Raw genomic sequence first — 19,580 nt, forward strand, 5'->3', positions numbered from 1 at the left:
AACTGTGCCTTACAACACACAAGAAGCAGTAATCGTATTTCAGTTATGGTTTATCCCTTCGCTGATATCATACGTGGGCATGACCAAGCTCTTTGAAATCAGATATGACTAAGCAAGTAGAGTTAGGTATATAGGAGAAATTGGTAAACAGTAGAAATTATGTCAAAATCAGGCCGCAGATCAGTCAGACAATAGGAAAGTAAAAAGGAGCACTCGAATCATCTGGGAACCTTTGGAAAAGAGAACACAAAGAAGCGAACAAAACGCTTATTATCTTTTTTTAGTCCAAGTTTGCTTCGACAACGGGATAAGAATTTTTTAAGAGGGAATTTGAAATGGGATAGCCCAGAATTATGTAGGTAAGTTAAGAACTCTTTTGTATTTATTTCTGTGTCTTAGAGTCAGCTGATGAATACCAGGATTTATGTGGTATTAGTTTTTCCTTCTTGCCTGTCTAATGTGGTAGCTACCACCCACACATGGCTTTTGAACACGTGAAATGCAGTTAGCAAAAATTAAGTAGTACCCTAAGAGAAAGTCTTTGTTATCAGTAGTAAAAAGAAAACAATTATAGAAAAATCTCATTAGTGACTTTCATTTGAATTGGATATTAAAAATCACAATACTTAGCAATTTGGGCTATGAAAACCAGCATCACCAATTTGTATGTATGCATGCTAAATTGTATGAGAACAAGGAACCTTGGTTGAAGAATTGCCTCTATCAGAGTGGCCTCTGGGCATAGCCATGGGACAGTTTCTTGATGATTGATTGATTTGATTGCTATAAGAGGTCACTCCTACTGTGGGTAGTACCACTCATAGACAGGTGGTCCTGGGCTGTGTAAGAAAGCAAACTGAACAAGCCCTAGGGAGTCGGCCAGTATTCAGCAACCATCCGTGGTCTCTGCATCAGTTAGAAACCTCTTGGGGGTTAGATATAAATATCTTCAACATTCCATTTGGACTGCAGCCCTCTCTTTGGGTAGAGCTTGTGACCCCTGTAAGAATCAGCATAAGGACCCAGAGTCTGTAGTCTGAGCTAGCAGACTAGACTATTATTGTGGATGGATTTGTGAAGTTGTCTAACTTTCAATATTGAAAGTATATTGGGTTGCCTCCTCTTCTTAGAAAGAAGAGCACTTGAAAGGACCACCCTGAGTTGGAGGACAGCCTGGACTACAGAATTGACATCCTGTCACAAAAGCCATAAAACAAAGAAAGTGTATTGTTCTTTTTTCCATCTTCTTTATAGATGGCTGAGAAATGATTAGTGTGGCCCAGCATTGAAGATAATCAAGGCTGGCTGTTAAACCTTCCCTTGCCTTAGAGCACACTTCTGATTCTGCGAGCAGCCACACTTGTGTGATGATGACTGTACCCATATAAATACGCATTAGTTTCCCAGAATGCATCAGTAGGATGAATCAAATAAACAATAAACACTGTGTCTGTCCTACTTAAGAAAGTCAGTACCTTCCCATAGTGACATTTGTCTAAATCAACAGAACACGGACACCGTTTTCCTGGTTCCTCTGCTGGGCTCCTTCAGTGCCAACACTAGGGCAGATTTGGGGTGTAATTGGAAATTCTTCAAAGAGGAAACTATAGTGATATTTTCCTGCTAAGTTAACAAGACAGTGCTGCTACCACTACTGTTGGATGGTTTCTTTACCTATGTTTACATCCCTTTAAAGAAAAGATGTGTGATCTCACTGCTGACATATGTTTCAAGAATACCAAGTTAAAGAAAATCACATTGCTTTCTATTAACATTTAGTCCAAACTGTAAAACAAGATAATGAATTATAAGTAAAGTTTATTGATTTATTGCTAAGAAGTAATTATCTTTTCTTTCCAAAACTTTCTTTTTTAAATTGATAATGAAGTGACAGCCACTTTCGAACTAGACTAATGTTTGACTTTCTTTTGGTATTGATTGCTTGACTCCAAGTAAACCCTTTAAACTACAGAGAAATGCAAAGGATTTTATGTAGTTGTACAATGCTGAACAACTTAGAGTAAGGTATTCAAATACAAGGGTGTCATAGTTGGAATCTTAAAAGACTCCCTATAACCCATAGGCTGAAGGCTTTGTTGCCAGCCTGTAGGAGGTAGCGAGACTTTTGTAGGTGGGGCTGAGTGGAAGGAAATGACATCATCTGGGCTGTGTTCCTGAAGGGGATTCTGGGATATGTGCCTTCATTTGTCAGCCACCACAAGGCAGCTTCTCTGACACATACTGAAATTCTTTCCCACAGGCCGAAAGCCAGAGGGCCAGGTGACTACTGACTGAATCCCTGGACTCATATAAACATCTCTTTCTTTCAGGTTAAGTATCACATGTTTCTATTGATAGACATCCCTCTAACACAGAGTCAAGGTGTGGTCTTCCATGACCTATTGGACACCTGAAGCCGACTACCTCACCTTGATTTAAAAGTCTCAATTTGCTTTTCATCCATCCTCTTCATGGGGAAGTCATGGCCTGGGTGACCTTGAGGATTAACTGTGTCCCATGGTGGGCAGCCATGCGACGTTCCTCTTCATGCCACAATGCACCTCTATCTCTCTTTCTTTCTGTGCTACTTCTTTTGCCTCAACCAAAGCTCAGAATTTTCACTATTCCCAAGAGAGGTGGCCAAGTGGCTGAGCCTGCCTTCCCACATGTCCTCATACTTAATCTGAAGCTACTTGAGGTAACTTGAGTCATACGGTGCTCTAGGAGCCAGGTGCCCAGTTCAAATAGGAGAGCAAAGCACTGAGAGAGAAGTAGAAACAAGACACACAAAACGAGGGCTGCTGGATTATGCGAATAAGTCAATTCCCAACAAGGAACAGTATGGATCATTGAGGACATGACACCAAAGATTCCCTTGCTCACCAAACCATCCCTTTGTCCACATTGCCCTCCTCAGTGTCATGGTTGGGTTAACCTCAGAAGCATTAAGTAATAACACACATAGAAATTAGGTTTTATGTACCTGCAACCCAGTTGCTTGGGGAGTGAGGGAGATTTATCCAGCCAATTCCTGTTAGGAAACATTTCAGAGAAAGGGCAGTGGCTTGGAAAAGTGTTTGAATGAAACTATCTAAGAGTAACAACCCTGCTTCATGAAAAATGAGGGCTGTCACCAATGGAAGGCAGTGGTTTTACAACTGTCTTAGGCTGAGACCGCCACCTAATGCACGCTGACTACATGTTATCAGGGGAAGGGGAAATAACTTTTTAAAAATAGGATAGAAATGATGACGCTTTTGGGTGAGATCTCAATGATGAAATGAAGAGCATTCTGAGAGGGTGGGGAAGCTCCAGGATGAGATGCTGTGGGGTCTCCAAGGAAAGGAACTCTGAGGAGAGGAGGAAAACTGTTTCTCTACTTGGCAATGCAGGTGTCTGAAGCCCATTCTATGCCCCCACCCCCAGAAGGGATACACTTGTTACTCTGTTAAAAAAACGAAAACAGCAGCAAACAGTTCTGTGTCTCTTACATTTACCACACAGGTGTCTGAAACCCATTCTGTGCTTTCCCCACCGATGGGATACACTTATTGCTCTGTTACAATGAAAACCCGCAGCAAATGCTTCTTTTACACCAAGGTTTCCATTCGCATGTAACTGACCAGCTGAGTGCTGTATGGAGAAAAAGCCAAAGATCATAGCCTTAGGGAGCCAAGGAATGCTCATCAGGATAGGATTGCATCTGGTGGCAGGAGGAAGTTGCCCAGTTGGAGATTGAAGAAGGGAGAATAGCTGGGAAACAGAATTCAAACACAGTGGCCCTCAAATCCCCTTCAAATAAAAGTTTATGTAAGGTGATTCATCTCATTTCCCTTTCCTGAGCCCTCTGTGTCCCACCTGACTTCTTTAAAATGATGGTGCATTTAGAACTCATTTAGACAGACCATTGTATACAGACACCCTGATCCTCTTGGATGAAGCAAGGCATCTGCGGTTTTTCCCAAGTGTTTCCACTAACTATGTGGTTAGGGGCATCCTCTTCCAACACACATGCCACTTGAGCTCCTATTCCCAAGACACAAGAGCAACCTTGAAAATACTTTGTGCCTAACACTGTCACGAGGGTGTTGTGTGACATCTCCCATGCCCAGTACCACGTGTGATCTTTCTTCGTCATGCCCATGTGGAGGGCTCCATTTTAATTTCGATGTTAAGAGCAGATCAAATCTTTCAGGCTCTTTGAAACTCTTTCTCAACACTCTCCAGCTAGTCACTCAGTTCCACAGGCCTGTGATTCCTTATGGAATCTTTGAATCTTGGACAATGACTTATGATCCTTTGTGTGATCCTACTGCACGAAATCACACTTATATCAGGTTCCAGCAAGTGATATATAAGCATGAAGTTGAAATAAGTTGAATTTATGAAAGGTTGAGGGAGCAATATGGGGGTCTGTGGGAGAGGACAAGGCTATAGGAGAAACTGTCCATTTGCAGTAGTTAAGATGATTCACATTTTTTCGTATTTTACAGGACATTCAGTTTTTATGCTTGAGTCTTCCTCTGAAAACAATTTTTAGTTGCATTTTGTAATATGTCAAACTCACTTCCTCTTGGTCACTGGGTTTCCTGGAAGAGACAACTCACTCTATAGTAAATTCATGCTCTGGAATAATTAATTTACTTCACATGAGTGAATTCTTTTTCTGAGAACATACACAGTGCCCAGAGGCACCATGAAACCTGGAATTAATCAGTACAGAGGAAGCTACTGAATAGGTCTTCTTCACTCCAAGGCTTGACTCTGAAGATGCCTTCATGTGGGCAAGGTTTTCACAGAAAAGATAGGATTTTTGTGCTATTCCTGTGATTTTATTTATGCACTTTAGTACCACATGCATATTTGTAGTGTGAGCAAACTAACTGTGCAATGGTCCCTCTTCCAAAATACTCCAAAGCAGCCCTGATTCTAAAAAGAACCTAATAGTGTTAAGACCAAAATTGAAATTAGAAAATTGACCATTCTATTTTTAAATGCACTTATTCTTATAAACTTCTAAATAATAGGTATGTCCCCTTAAAGACACACAGAAGCATATCTAGACACATCTGTAGAGAAATGATACATGCATTATCTTTATAACATGTATACACTTTATATATGTGTGTTACACATGTGCATATACATTATCTTTACAACTGGAAATCTGCCTCCATCCCCTACTTTCAATACTGATGCTCAGTCCCTTTGGTTTTAATGATCATGACCATCTAGCCAAAGAACCTGAACTTGATTGCAACTCAGGTACAGAGCCAAGTTAAGCAGAAATAAATACAAGTCTATATTTTCCCAAAGTACACATAGAAGGAAAATGCAGTCTGCAGAAGGCTGCTAGGTTCATGGGATGCTTTAACAGAATCATAGCCTCCTACAGACAAAGATAATCACTGGACAAATTTTCTATTCACAGATAGTCAAATGACAGATTGTTTAAGTAGAAACACTGTCTCCCCCTTGAAGACCCTGTTGAGTTAGTATTAGCTAGCATGATTTTTGCCTATGCTATATTTTAAGTAATGCCAGGATAAAGAAAACCTCAATTGCTAGTGAATGCAAAACCCACTAATTACAGTGATTTTACTTTTCCATCTCTAAATTGGTGGTAATCACCGTACAGTTATGTTAAGCTGAGGTAAGATAATCATAAAGCAGAATGCCTGACCTCGATGTGGTCTCTCATGATGGAACCTAACACCTGTCAAAACATGCCCACGCTTTGGTGTGTTATGTAGTCCAGGTGCTGGAATGGGTTTTGAAAATGAAATGACAAACTATCGAGGGAAACCAATTATCTGCATCCTTTTGGCTTGTGCCCTTCCAAATCTGTCCTCTGCACACGGGCCACTCCTCCAGAGGTTCTTGTCTCGAGTGTAATCCAGCTCATCTCAAAGTCCTATTGAGAGCTTTTCCATGTAGTAACTGAGTCCAGATGCATCAAGGACGCCCGGCATATACCGAGTGAGGATATCTTTCTTGTTCCTTGTGGACTTAGGAGATATACATAGAGACAGAGAGGATGGAGACTGGAAACAGTTACATTCACAGATATAAAACCCAGTGTCTCATCCTGCCTACAGAACCGGGTAGAAGCTCCCGATCGCTATGTGTAACTACCCTTTTCTGGCCCAGGACTTCATTTCTGATCTTTCAGGGTTGCCATCCTACTCTCCTCTGGCTTCCAGGATTTTCCAGCAGTTTCCCAAGCATGCCAACCTTTTTTTTTCAACCCTCTGTGCTTTCCTTAAATTGCGCTTGTCCATCTGTGAGTTCCTGTCTGTGAATTGCACCGACTGCATATCAGAAATGTTTGTAACGGAGGATTGCATAGTGTTGACTGGGGAAGGTGATGACCACTTACCCAGTGCTTACATTGTGTTAGGCATTATAAGTCATCCAGGGACATTTTAGAATGTACAAGTGAGTATGCTTAGATTGTCTTCAAATACTGCCGTTTTATGTAAGGGGCTTAAGAATTATATCTTATTATCTGCAGGGACCCCTTCAAAATGCACCACTGTAGGCAGGAAAGGGAAGCTGTGCTTCTCTCCCATTTTCTTGCTTGATGGTTTAAAAATTGCGCAAAAGTACTCTCTTCTGTGGTCTAACTCTCAATTTCCTTTCCCAAACTTCTAACACATTCTTTCTCTTGATTTCACGTTTTTTTTTTTTTTTTTTTTTTTTTTTGCTCCTTGAGAATTTCGCATGTATACACAGTGTGTTCTAATCGCATCACCCTCGCTTCCCTCTTCCCATTCCTCCTGAAGCCCCCAATACCACATCCCTCTCCAAACTTCATGGCCTAGTCTTCAAATATAAAAAGAAAATAACAACTGAGAAAACAATAACGTCGTGTGGTCTTTATGAACATGGGTGTAAGGCCACCCACTGAGGGAAGAGCGACTCGCAAGGGATGAAATCTCTGAGGGAAATTGACCCACCTACCCCAGAAGACATCAATCAAATTCTCTGAGCCCCTCCCCCCTCCATGCTTGGTAGTGACTGGCTTGATCTTGAGAAGTTCCTGTGTAGCAGCCACAGCTGCGGTTCACAAGTGCCATGTCTTTTGGTCATGAAGACATGCCAGTACAGCCGTTCTGTTCTTGCACCTAGCACCCATGGTGTTGGGGGAGGCAGTTATCATTTCTCCCCCAGACTGGGAGTTTTGGAGGCTGAATCTGTGCCCTACTAGCCTTCATAGATCTTCATAGACTGCAGCTCAGGATTGTGGTTGATATAAAATGTCTATTAACAACCATATTGCCTACTGTTACAGATGAGAGAGCTAGATATGCATGGAATAAGCGATAGCTCAATGAAAGGAGCAAGAGGGCCAAGTCATACTGGGAACACTAAAAGGCCAATATTTTTTAATGACACGGGAGTTAAGATATTCAACTAGGGCTTCCTAAAATATGAAGGCTCTAGTTAGACTGCTCTTTTGTTGTGGACATTGTCACACTAAACCCAGTGACGCACACCTGAGTCAGATATTTTTGTGAAACTAAGGAGAGTTGGACACTGCTCGATACAAGCTTTGTATGTGTGCTGCAATTCTCTAGAATAATGAAGGGAAAGCAGAATTACAGCAATGGTTAAAAATCATGTGTTCTCTACTGTAACCTGTCAGAAGAGGAGGCTAAGGAGGTTTTATTCCTCTCTGTTCACAGGACACTGGTTTCCCCATACATACTTAAGAGACCAGCTTCCTTGTTGTTTTGTGTCCTTGTGACATGATTTGATTTGCAGTCACACCAGAACAGCAAAGTCTCTGTGGTAGAAAAATACCTTTCACCCTTTGATTGAGTGGCCATGGGCATCGAGTTTACATGGTTAGAGTAGAATAGGAATATTTGGAAACTTTACTCCAATCCCTTCCATGCATCAGTACTGTAAATGAACAGGTACTCCCCAGGCAAGGCGCTCCTGGGTACCAGGACTATAGTCATCACCCAATGCATTTCTCCTCATGAAGTGATGCAGGGAGTGAAACTGCTCCATTACAGTCTGGGTGTGGCCAGCATGCGCATCACTCCAGGTCATGTGAGTGATGTAGCATTACGGAAGTCATCCACTCTTTATTCCTATGTTCAGAATACATCTTCAATCATATCTGAATGCTCGGTGTTTGTTAAGTTGCTTCCCATCAGGAGCTAAATATTAGTTTTGCCTTTGTCATTTGCTTATTGTTTAAGTAATATGGTGTTTGTGATTGTGAAGGGGTGGGTAGCACACTCACAGAGCCCTATTGCTGCCTCCACCCAGAAAAGTTTTACAGATGATGGGTGAAAACTTTGAAAGCCATGAAGAGAAGATCTTGAGTCTGGGCTGAAGAACCACAGAGCTGTAACTCTGTAGCAGGTGGTTAATAAAAGTAATAGAGGGAAATTAAGTAATAAGAACTTGGTAGTCATTATTCTCCATAGCTGTTTATATATTTAAAGATCTCCTTGACCTTGAAGCATCCTGCGCATGGGATTAGGATATTTTCAGAATTAATGCAGTCATGATAAATTATATCCAAATTTTCTACTTTCAACACTGAAGCTCCTTTGTCCTTGTTGCTGAGCCTCTCTTCCCTATAAAAGGCTGTAACCCAAACACCTTAGAACTTTAGCGTGACTTTTACATCATTATTTTGTACTAGGGAATCTTAATTTCTAAACATTTGATTTGAAAAATTCAAATAAGCTGAGCCTGGTGGTACAAGGGCTGTAAATCCAACAACCTAGAGGAGGCCGGGGCAGGAGAATTGCAAGTCCAGGGTTGGCACTAGAGAAACTTCAAGGCCACCTAAGCAACCTAGTGAGACATTGTCTGGAGACTACAGGTGTAGTGGCTGGTGCAGATGAAGCTCACTGGGGAGAGTTTGCCTGGTGTGTAGAAGCCTGTGATTTAACCCCAGTTACTCCCACCATAGCGAGGAGGGGGGTGGAGCTGGATTTCTGAGATACAATTAACTAGTAGTACCCAGAGACTTCTATATCCTAATTCATAGAAGCCACTAATAACTTACATATAAGACACATGGGACATTGCAGGTGAGATTCAGTTAAGCTCTTGAGATGGAGCAGCAGCAATAAATAACCCCATGGCCATGGTGTAAGACCCTTATGAGAAAGAGAGAGAGAGAGAGAGAGAGAGAGAGAGAGAGAGAGAGAGAGAGAGAGAGAGAGAGAGAGAGAGAGAGAGTTAATCGTCAGAATCAGGGGAATGTTAGGGGCAGAGTGATGTGGCCACAAGCCAAGACTGTAAGAAGCCTCGAGAACTCAGAACACAAACAGAACAGAGCCTCTTTAGAAGTTTCCAGAAGGAGCACAGCTCCATTACTATCTTCGTTTCTAATTTTGACTTATGCAAGTAATATCAAATAATCCCTGAAGTGCTAGTTTCTTACAGTAGACATAGGAGCCAGATACAGATTGCCTTGTTCTTGAGAGAGGAAGCTTGGCAGGAAGTGGAGGCTTTCTCCCCAGTAAGACTGGGTGTGAGGGTCAGGTCTACAGCAGCATTGACTTCCTGGATGAACATCTGGGCACCACTGTTTACTAGCTGTGAAACCTTGAGTCCACCTTTTGTTCTCCTGTTTCCAAAAGTGTGGGGTGATCGGAGAACTTTCCTCATAAACGTGTTATGAGGATTAGCTGACACAACCCATACAGAGAGTTTACTCAGTCCCTGGCTCTAAGGAAAGTTCTTCAAACACAAACCTGTATTGTATAAGCTCTCAGCTATGCAGAGGCTTGGCCATGTTTGTGGCTGGTTTTATTAGCTCATTTTAAAGGGTGTCCTTTCTTTTGGAAAGGGCATGAATTATACTGTCTTCACCCATATAAATCTAGAAGAAACACTTTCTTGTTCTGGTGGCGGTAGCATTGTGTCTAAATGCAGGGTCCTCACAAGGGTGGTTATTTGTTTTGTTTTCATATAAAAACAATATGAAAATGTTTATGTGGAGAACGGGTCTGTTTGCTGCAAGGACACAGGCTGTGGCTCTCTCCTGCCTCTGGTCTTAGAGCATCTCAGTTTTGCATTATTCAACTGTCCCATGTCTTAAGAGGAAGCTTTCCTTACAAACAAATGTCCTGAGTTAAGGAGGCCACTGCACAAGCAGAAGGTGGTGCAGGCAGCTTCGGTGTGGCTTGGGGGTCGAACCGGATACGCTGTGCCTGGCAGTTGTTTTATGGCTTGGTTACTATCAGTGGAAGCTGAGGTAGCTCACCAGAATTCCTTCTGTCTCTGTTTCTCCTTCAGCTCCTTATGATGATGAAGTCCTTTGATACTAAATGGGGACCATACCTCTTCATACAGGATTTGGTGTGTGTTATGACACAGCAACTCCATCCTTGAGTTGCATTTGAGTTAGTTAGGGGGATGATATCCTGGGAAGATGTGACCTTGTGTGTCCACAAAGCAGATGATCTTCAAGATCGTGGCATGGTCTGCAGGTGATGGCCAGTCGAGGTATGAGGTATGGACCAGATGTGCCAGGTGGAGTGAGGGAAGGATAGGAAATATGTGGTCCAGAGAGGGTGGGCACAAAGAATGTGAGTGCCCACCTTGCCAGCATGTGTCTGATCTGATCTTTCTCTGAGGTATGCCAAGATGCCACGTCAGTTCTGCTACCTCAAGAGTGGTAGCAGGGAGCACAGTGGCCCCAACATTGTGAGCAAATGCTAGAGAAAAGAAACAAAACCTCTTTTTACTTAGGGATTTCATAGAAACAGACCCAGTAGACTAGTTGAGATGACACCCAGAATGCAGGCATTGTGGTAAGGAGATGGCTAAGTGGGTCCAAGACAGGTTCATGAGGAAGAATTGAACACAGATGATACCCAGTCATACGGAGAGGGATTCAGTGAGGAAGAGAGGCAGCAGAGAATCCCACTGCAACCAGAGAAAGTGGAGGGGCTTATTTTGTAGTCAAGGTTTTAAAATAATGTAGGAATAAAATATGTACATGTGGAAGAGTTGCTTTGTGGGATGATAGTGGGTTTCAAATTATTTTCAACTTTTAAAATTTGAGTGCTTCAAAAGAGGGTTGATGGTGATGGTGAGCATAGGTTGGTAAGAGAACATGGGTATGGAATAAGCGGGCTGAAGGGACTGGAGAGTTGGATAGAGCAGGGTGCTTCACACCATGTGTATTAAAGACCTTCAGAGAGGGCCAGGGTTTTAAGTTTACATGCAAATCCTATTCCTTTACAAAATCCACAGGCCATCATGAATCTTATGTAGGTGTGCGGACAAGCAGGAAGCAATATGATTGTCTGGGATTTAGGAGCTGACTCTGACATTCTGACTGTGGGAAAGGTGACATTTAAATTGAAGCCACGTCTCCCCTCTAGGATCACAGCGTGTGCCATGACAATGAATAAGTACGTGGAAGAGAATGTGTCTCAGAAGTCCTACACAACCATCAAGTACTTCATGAAGATGCTGAGCAGCGTGAGCGAGACCCTGATCTTCATCTTCATGGGCGTGTCCACTGTTGGGAAGAACCACGAGTGGAACTGGGCTTTCGTCTGCTTTACCCTGGCCTTCTGCCTGATCTGGCGAGCACTGGGTAATGGACAGTCAGGGACACTGCTGCAAGGGAACTCACTCTGCTTTTGTTGCCTGCTTGTTTTCATTTCTTCTTCGTTGTCTTCATCTTTGTCTTCATCTTCTTCGTCTTCTTCATCTCTTCATCTTCTTTCTCTTCTCCTTCTCCTCTTCTTCTTTTCTTCTTCCTCCTCCTCCTCCCTTCCTCTTCCTCCCCCCTTCTCTCCCTCCTCTTCTCCATCCTCTTTCTCCTCCTCCTTCCCATTCCCTCCCCTTCTCCCTCCCCTTTCCCTTCTCCTGCTCTTCCCCCTCCTCCCCTCTCCCTCCTCCTCTCTCTCCTCTTCCTCCTCTCCTCTTCCTCCTCCTCTTCTCTTCCTCCTCCTCTTTCTCTCCTCTTCCTTCCCTCCCCCTTTACTTCCCTATCCCCCTCCTTTGCCCTCCCCTCTCCTTTCCCCTTCCCTTCCTCCTCCTGCCCCTCCTCTTCCTCTCCTCCTCTTCTTCTTCCTCCTCCCCTCCCCCCTTTCTTTCCCTCCCCCTCCCCACCCTCCACCCCTCCCTTTTATTTCCCCTTCTCCTTCTCCTCCTTCTTTCTATTCCTGGCACTCCTCTTCTCCCTTTTCAATTCTTTTTCCCCTGAGTTCTTTTTCCCTAACCTCGTTCTGCTTTCACCCCATCCCTTCATTTTTATCTCTTCTCCTTTTCTTTGTGCTCATTTATCTTTTTCAGGCTTTTACTGCAAATAAAATTAGCCTGTCTTTTTATCTCTAACCATGATAGGTGGAAGAATGTTATCCTTACAAAATAAGAGCAAGGACCCAAGAGTCCCCAGTGTTTGTAGTTCAGGGGTCCAGAGTTGGGGTGGGTAGGCCTCGTGGGTCTTTTTAAACACTTTTCACAGTCACAGAGACTCAGAATCCCCAGTCCATATTCACGAAGTCTGCTCTCTCTTTACCCACAGGCGTCTTTGTCCTGACTCAGGTGATTAACTGGTTCCGAACCATCCCGCTCACCTTCAAGGACCAGTTCATCATCGCCTACGGAGGGCTCCGTGGCGCCATCTGCTTTGCACTGGTGTTTCTCCTCCCTGCTACTGTGTTTCCCCGAAAGAAGCTGTTCATCACGGCCGCTATTGTCGTTATATTCTTCACTGTCTTCATCCTGGTAAGTGTAGCTTCCTTCTAGAAAAGTCTCTTTCTTCAGCAGGAGATGTGCAAGTTCTGAATACCAATTACCCAGATGAACGCTGTCCGTGGTGTAAGTGCATTGACGCTCCAGGAGCCAGGCGAACAGGGAACATGATATTTCCTGTCAGGGTTCATGTGCTGGATTATGCAGGGCATTACAAGAGTCCAATTTGGTCACTTGGTCTCACAGAGGGAACGGTTATTTAAGGAAACTCAGCTCAGGAGTAGAGTTTACCACTGGAAACCAATGAACTGCACACTCTAATCCTCGTCGTTTGCCTTGCTCTCCAACCTAGTAAATGTACTTGCTAGGTGCTGATTGTGAGCCACGACCTTCCAGCAGCTACTTGATGCCTTGCTCCCCTGGAGCAGGGGAGTGGCGAGTCCAGCATGTGGTGGGCAAACAGTAAGCAACTTCATCAATATGCCAGCTCTCAGATTATAATTCACGCATATTCGTTCAGCAAAGATGTATTTGTCTTGCGTTCTATGACAGGCACTGCTTTTGGAATTTAGGATTCTTCCTGAGCAAAATGATCTTGTCTTTGCAGAACTTCCTTCCATTCTTGTCAGAAGTTAGGGGAGAAACCTGATAGTAATGCATGGGATATACTTAAAGAGAGAAGATACTACACAATAAATGAGACAGGTATCAGGAATGGAGAGGGAACCATAGACAGAGAGCAGGTTACAATTCTAAATTGATATTCACAGAAGGGAAAGATTATGACATTTGCCTGCAGGAGGCAGACACATTATCCAAGCTCAGGAACATTCTAGGCACACACACCGGGGAAGATCTTTTTTCCTAAGCAAAATGTTCTGGGCTGGAGTATAGGGTGGTCTAGAGTAACATAGAATACATGGCGGAAACTTGCATTATTTGGGGCTGTGAAGAGCTTTGCTCTTCTGCAAGGAAGGCGACACAAAGTAGAGACCAAGGAAGACTGCATACAAACCCTGATGGTGGCCAGAAAAGGAGTAAAATCCCAAGGTACATTCTGAATGCAGAGCCTGCAGGATCTCTCAAGATGTGACATCTGTGTGTGTGTGCGGAGGAGGAGGAGGAGGAGGAGGCTTTGGTGATTCCCAGGGCTGATGCCTGAGTGAGAGGAATGGCCTTGCCCTCAAATGAGGAGGGAAGGTCTGTGCTTGAAGGACACCAGAACTAGGGGGTTATCAGTTCAATTGCAAGCTTATTGGACTCAGCGTATCCATGAGACTTATAAGTGTAGACACTGATGGAGCAGGTATTAAGAGTTGAGGTTCAGTAAAGAGGGCAGTCCTCGGGGGATGCTATCTGAAGCCACAAAATGGAACAGATTGCCCAGAGAGTGAAGTTTTATAGCAAAGAAACAGAGGATACCATGGGTGAGCGCTGAGGCCACCTGACCTTAAGGTCTTGGCCGAGAAGGAAACAGTCACAGAAACTAGCGTAAGAAGGATTCCATCCTGTCTAAGCATCTGTATATGTTTCCTAGATACCTTACCCAGAGCATCATATGCAGTATTAGCTCCTGTAACTCTCAGAACCATTCTTGCCACATAATCCCAAGAGCTTAATACTCCTGGTTGTCAGATAAAGGAAGTGAGGCCCAGAAACTGGAGTTAACTAGTTTTGTGAAATTGATCAGCACTGGGGGGTAGGGGTGGGGGGGTTCTTTACCACGAGATGAGACCCTGCAAAAATAACAACAAAAAAAGAGACAGGTGTGCAAAGAGTCCTCAGCATTGCAGTACACACAGATTCTTACAGTCCGTTCTCCACAAGGCAGCTCAGCTTTGTGTGTGCTCAGACCTCCCAGCATGAGACTGGGCTCTGTGGAATCTTGGCCATGGATGCTCAGGATACCCTGGTAGGTTGAGATGACACTTTTCCTTACAGTCTTTGTCATCCATACCTCTATAGATCCCTTCAGGGGCTACCATAGGGTGGTGAGCATGCCATGTGTCAGGTTAGAGCTTTCCTATGTGTGACATCTCCTCTTGTCCTCAAAATAATCTGAGATGAAGACCAGCATCACCTCCCAGGAGCAAACTCATTCTCAGAGAAGAAGATGAGCCCAGGGTGAAGTATTGAGCCTGAGCCTGACCAGAGCTGCAAAAATACCAAGCCCCTTCTGCTCAGTACTCCTAATGCACTGAAAGAGGCAGCAGTCACTCTGCTACAGCTATATGTGAGTGATGGTGGGAATGTGTGCAGAGAAAATCATTGGAAATTCTGTTGTGTTACCATCGCCCAGTATGTGCACACAAACCCACCTATACATCCATACTTTGATATAGCCTATTTTAATGTTCTATTTCTTTGAAGGATTTCTGTTGAGGCAAGGCACAAGTACACACATTGGCTTGGAACAAGTCTGTCAATATCTTTGTGTTCTTCTCTCTGGGTCAATTAGAGATCTTCAGGGATGAGAGCCTTCATGGAGCTGTTGCCTTCATTGGTTAAAAAAAAAAAATGCTTTCTGGGATCCTCTGGATCACCCACCCAAGGTTGAGTACAGTGACCTATTTTTATACTGAGTACAAGGAGTTTGTTGTAAAATGACGGGGAAATATGAGACAGCATACAAGTGAATGAACAGTGTAGTTTGTCCAACACTGTACTTGAGGTTTGTGTGTTCTGTGTAGCTCCACGGAGTATACTGGCAGCTCAGTAGTTCCGTTTGCTCTAGTTTCGCCACACAGGAGACTGGGGCTTTCAGTTCTTGAGCTATGACATCACTGGCAAAGCTTCTCAACTTCCTGTTTTGTGTACATACTATTACTGATCACAGCGCACATGGGCAGTACTTTCATTTCCATGACAGTTGTATTATAGTATTAAGATTCAAATTGGCTTGAACTCGCCCCTCCTTAAATGTGGGAAGACATGACACATCTTCTGTGCACTGTGGGGAGGAATGCCACCCTGATTTTATCGTGTCTCTTCAATGTCTGGAACATTTGTGCCAAGACATTCAAGTTGCTCCTTATACAGCTGGGGATAAAATATAATAGGAAGCAATTTTGCCACCTAGATTTCTACTCCTGCAGTGACCTAGGGCAGAATACATGCAGATATAGAGGGGCTGGAGATGTCCCTGTGATTCCAAGACCTGATGATTACCTTGCCATCATCACCCTAGGCTCTCCCAATTTTACAGTGTACAATACCAAGGGGCTTCCCTCCTCCTCCTGGAACAGATGCCCTCACCTCTGAGTATCAGACACAAATAGAATCACATCACCCAAGTGGGATGGGGAACTAGGTCACTGGGAAAGGACCACAGTCCCCAGCACAAGTTTTCAAGAGCCTGTAATACAAAGCAATCCCCTGCCCCAGACATCACAGGCTAGGTGCAATTATAGAACGCAATTGGCATGACTCTATAGAAAGACACTAACTCCAGACAGGGCTCATCAGACAAGCTTAATTTTTCAGTCACTAGTCTCATCAAACATAAAAATATATGCTTACACTCAGAACATCACATATGAAAAGAAAATTACTATGAAATAGAAACCATCAGTCATAAAATATATGCATAGATGATCGGTATTAACACATTAGTACAGAGTTATCAGTAATAATTTTGGTCTATTTGTGGTTGAGACTCAATCAAGAAAAATAGAAAATTATCAACTACCTACATTATATGCTTTTGCATTCACTTTGCTTTTTAATTGGTGTGTTTTGTGTTAGACAAAGTCTCACTATATAGCATTGCCTGGCCCAGTATTCCCTTTGTAGACAAGACAGACCTCACATCCATAGAGCTCTGGCTACCTCTACCTCCTGAGTGATGGGATTAAAGACAGGTATAATATGTATGGATATTTGGTGTTTAATATTACAGACAAGCTTGCCCTTTTGACTTATAACAAACTGGAAAAGGAAACTATATTTATCTATCTGCTGACTTGCAGCTAATTGTCTACAGATCAGCAACAGCCCCAGGCAACGTGCTATGCCCAACAGCACCATCCTGGACTTTCATGTCCTATGCCTTGGCATTAACAATGACACTACAGTAAACTTGTAGGACTTGAGACACAGTGGGCAGATGATATTGTCCACAGAATCTTTGGTTAGCAAGCTCTTTGTGGAAGTTATTATGAATATAAGATATGAATGATGGTTGATGAATCTAAAGTGTGAAGGATAGGATATCAGCTAGCATCTGGGCTGAAGGAAGAGCTTACACAAAGATGCTGATGCAGGAAATGTACAGAACATCATGGATAACCCAGGTGAGTACACTGAAGCAGCCAGATGGAGGCAAATATTGCTGAGTTCAGAATGCTCAGGTAGAGTGTGCCTTTAACTGAAGAATACTAAGAAGTGCTTGTTAGCAAGGAATTGTTTTGACAGGCATCCCTTGCTCTTTGATGGGAGAGTGAAATATGGGAGACAAAAATGGAAGCAGGGAGACTCACATGGGTAAAGTGTAAGGCTCCTGATGGAGAAGAAGGGACTCAGTCAACAGGCAGTAGGAGCCATGCATCGGCTACTTTGAGTATGGTGAACGTGTCAAGCTAACTAACCCTCTGGTGAAGGTGCATTTTAGGGGTCAGTATTTAGACCATGCTAGTGCACACAAAGCCAGTCTTTCCCATTATAAGCTAGAGGATCACTTGATCAAACTCATTCTGATAGCCATGTGGAAGGAGTGGCCATAGTTCTTCATAGTATACTAACATTCCTTTTGTGTTCCAGTGTGTGCACACCAGTTGGCTATGGCCACCCTGCTCCTTCCCAAATTTCTCTCACCACTGTTTCTCTAGTGACACAAGACACACATGCCCGTACATGCACACACATGCCCATGCATGCATGCACATGCCCATACATGTACATACATGTCCATGCATGCACACAGAAATGTACACTGACATCTTTCAAAAAGAAGAACAGATCCATGAGATAAATCTGGAGAGAAATCTTAATGAGTTATGAATAATGGTAAGAATAGCTAGTGACAAATATATGCAAACACATCCATATCTGTGCCTTTCAAGGAAGATATCTAGTCTCTTACAGATGGCAGCTTTTATGTTGCTGGGCCTATTATCAAGAATTAAAAATTATTTCTTTGTATATGGATGTTTTTAATGTGTGTGTGTTTGTGTACCACATGCATGGCTGGTACTCTCAGGGGCCAGAAGATGGAATCAGGTGCTGTGGAAATGGAGTTACAAATCGTTATGAGCTGCCATGTGGGTGCTGGGAATGAAACCCTGGTCCTCTGTGAGAGTAACCTGTGCCCTTAGTGAATGAACTGTCTTGCCAGCAGTTCCCATTATCAAAGTTTAAGATCTGTTTCCCTCTCCTTACATCAGAATTTCTTGAATGACAAATTCCTCCAGCCTGATACATCATTCTGGCTGTCTTCAAAAGCAGGTTATGCGTGACATGATTTATTATTTATCATAACTTGTCATGATAATTTAAACACTGCTTAAATCATGCTGCTAATTTGAGTAACACATTACACTGCCTTTGAACGCAGCATTACTTATGAATCTACAAATGAGCAGTCTCAATGTCTAGACATTTGAGTTCATTTTTTTCAACAAAGTAATGTTTCAACCAATAATATTATTTATATACAATGTGAGCAACACATTATGTTCTAAAATTGTATTAGAAGTTGGAGTCTGTGAGGAGCACAACAAAAAAGAGGCCAATCTGATCTGCTCTTTTGACCTCATTCCATGTATGTTCTATCAGCCTCAGTTTACCTAGCTGTAGGATGTAGATTGTGGGGCCTCTCTCTCAGGTATTATAGGGGAATATGTATAAACAGCGGAATACCTGACATAGAGTTTTGATCTCATGATTTCATGTAAAATGTTAGGCTAAACAATAATAGAAGAGAAAGGTTGGCATCATTCAGTCCTTATTCAGTTACTCCTACAGTCATGTAGAAGATCCCAAGAATCCTACAAATCTGTCCAGAAGCTACCTGCAAATGAGTGAACTAAATGTAAAACCAACCCATCAGCTCTCTGTCGCCATTGCACGTCGATGACGTAATTCTCATTCTTGTGCAGACTGTGAGGCAAGCAGGTGGGTACTGACACCAGCCTGATGGTTCAAAGACAGAAGACTTTATTATTCATGGCAGAAGTGATAGCCAGAATATTGTGTCAATTTCCCTTAGCCCTTGGTTCCATGAAAGTGGCACAAAGGGCTCATGAAGGACAGATGCCTGTGTAATGGCCTGCTTTACGGGAGGGGTATGGAGCTTAGGAATTTATCACTGTCTGTGAAGGGTGATGTTATTTTATTTCTCAAGATTGTTCTTCGCTCACGCCCTCAGGAATGCCCCTGATAAAAATCCCTTTGTACATGCAGAAGCATGGGGATGCTTAGGGCCCATTTACCCTTAGTGATAAATATTTGATGGTGTTGCCTGCAAAACAGAAGTGATAGTGCTCGCTATCAAATAGATGGTGTGAGGCCCCCTACCATGTGGTTTCTTTTGTTAAATAAACTACCATATTTAATTAACATTGCCAACTGGGTAGGATTCCCTAGACATCGGGATATTTAACATAGTCTAGATAAAATGAGTAGAAAGACCCATTTAGAAAGGAAGAAAGAAAGAAAGAAAGGAAGGGAGAAAGAAAGGAAGGAAGGAAGAAAGGAAGAAAGGAAGGAAGGAAGGAAGGAAGGGAGAGAGAGAGAGAGAGAGAGAGAGAGAGAGAGAGAGAGAGAGAGAAAGAAAGGAAGAAAGAAAGGAAGAAAGGAAGAGGACAGCTATTAGGAGTCAGTGTTCTTGTGCAAATTGTGATGGTCCAAAGGGTGCAAGTCAGCTAGTTAGTCACTGTGCAACACTGACATCA

At 43.0% G+C, this 19,580-nt stretch overlaps 1 protein-coding gene across 1 annotated transcript in view; it reads left to right on the top strand.

Annotated features, from left to right (window-relative positions):
- Slc9a2 (solute carrier family 9 member A2) overlaps positions 1–19,580 on the top strand; it is an 84,344-nt gene that overhangs the window by 45,262 nt on the left and 19,502 nt on the right. Inside the window, exons 4-5 of the mRNA XM_021161822.2 lie at positions 11,367–11,584; positions 12,521–12,723. Of these exons, the coding sequence (XP_021017481.1) occupies positions 11,367–11,584; positions 12,521–12,723 (421 nt within the window). The remainder of the gene's footprint in view (positions 1–11,366; positions 11,585–12,520; positions 12,724–19,580) is intronic.

The sequence above is a fragment of the Mus caroli genome, chromosome 1 (assembly GCF_900094665.2).
Source record: "Mus caroli chromosome 1, CAROLI_EIJ_v1.1, whole genome shotgun sequence".
NCBI classification, from domain to species: Eukaryota; Metazoa; Chordata; class Mammalia; order Rodentia; family Muridae; genus Mus; species Mus caroli.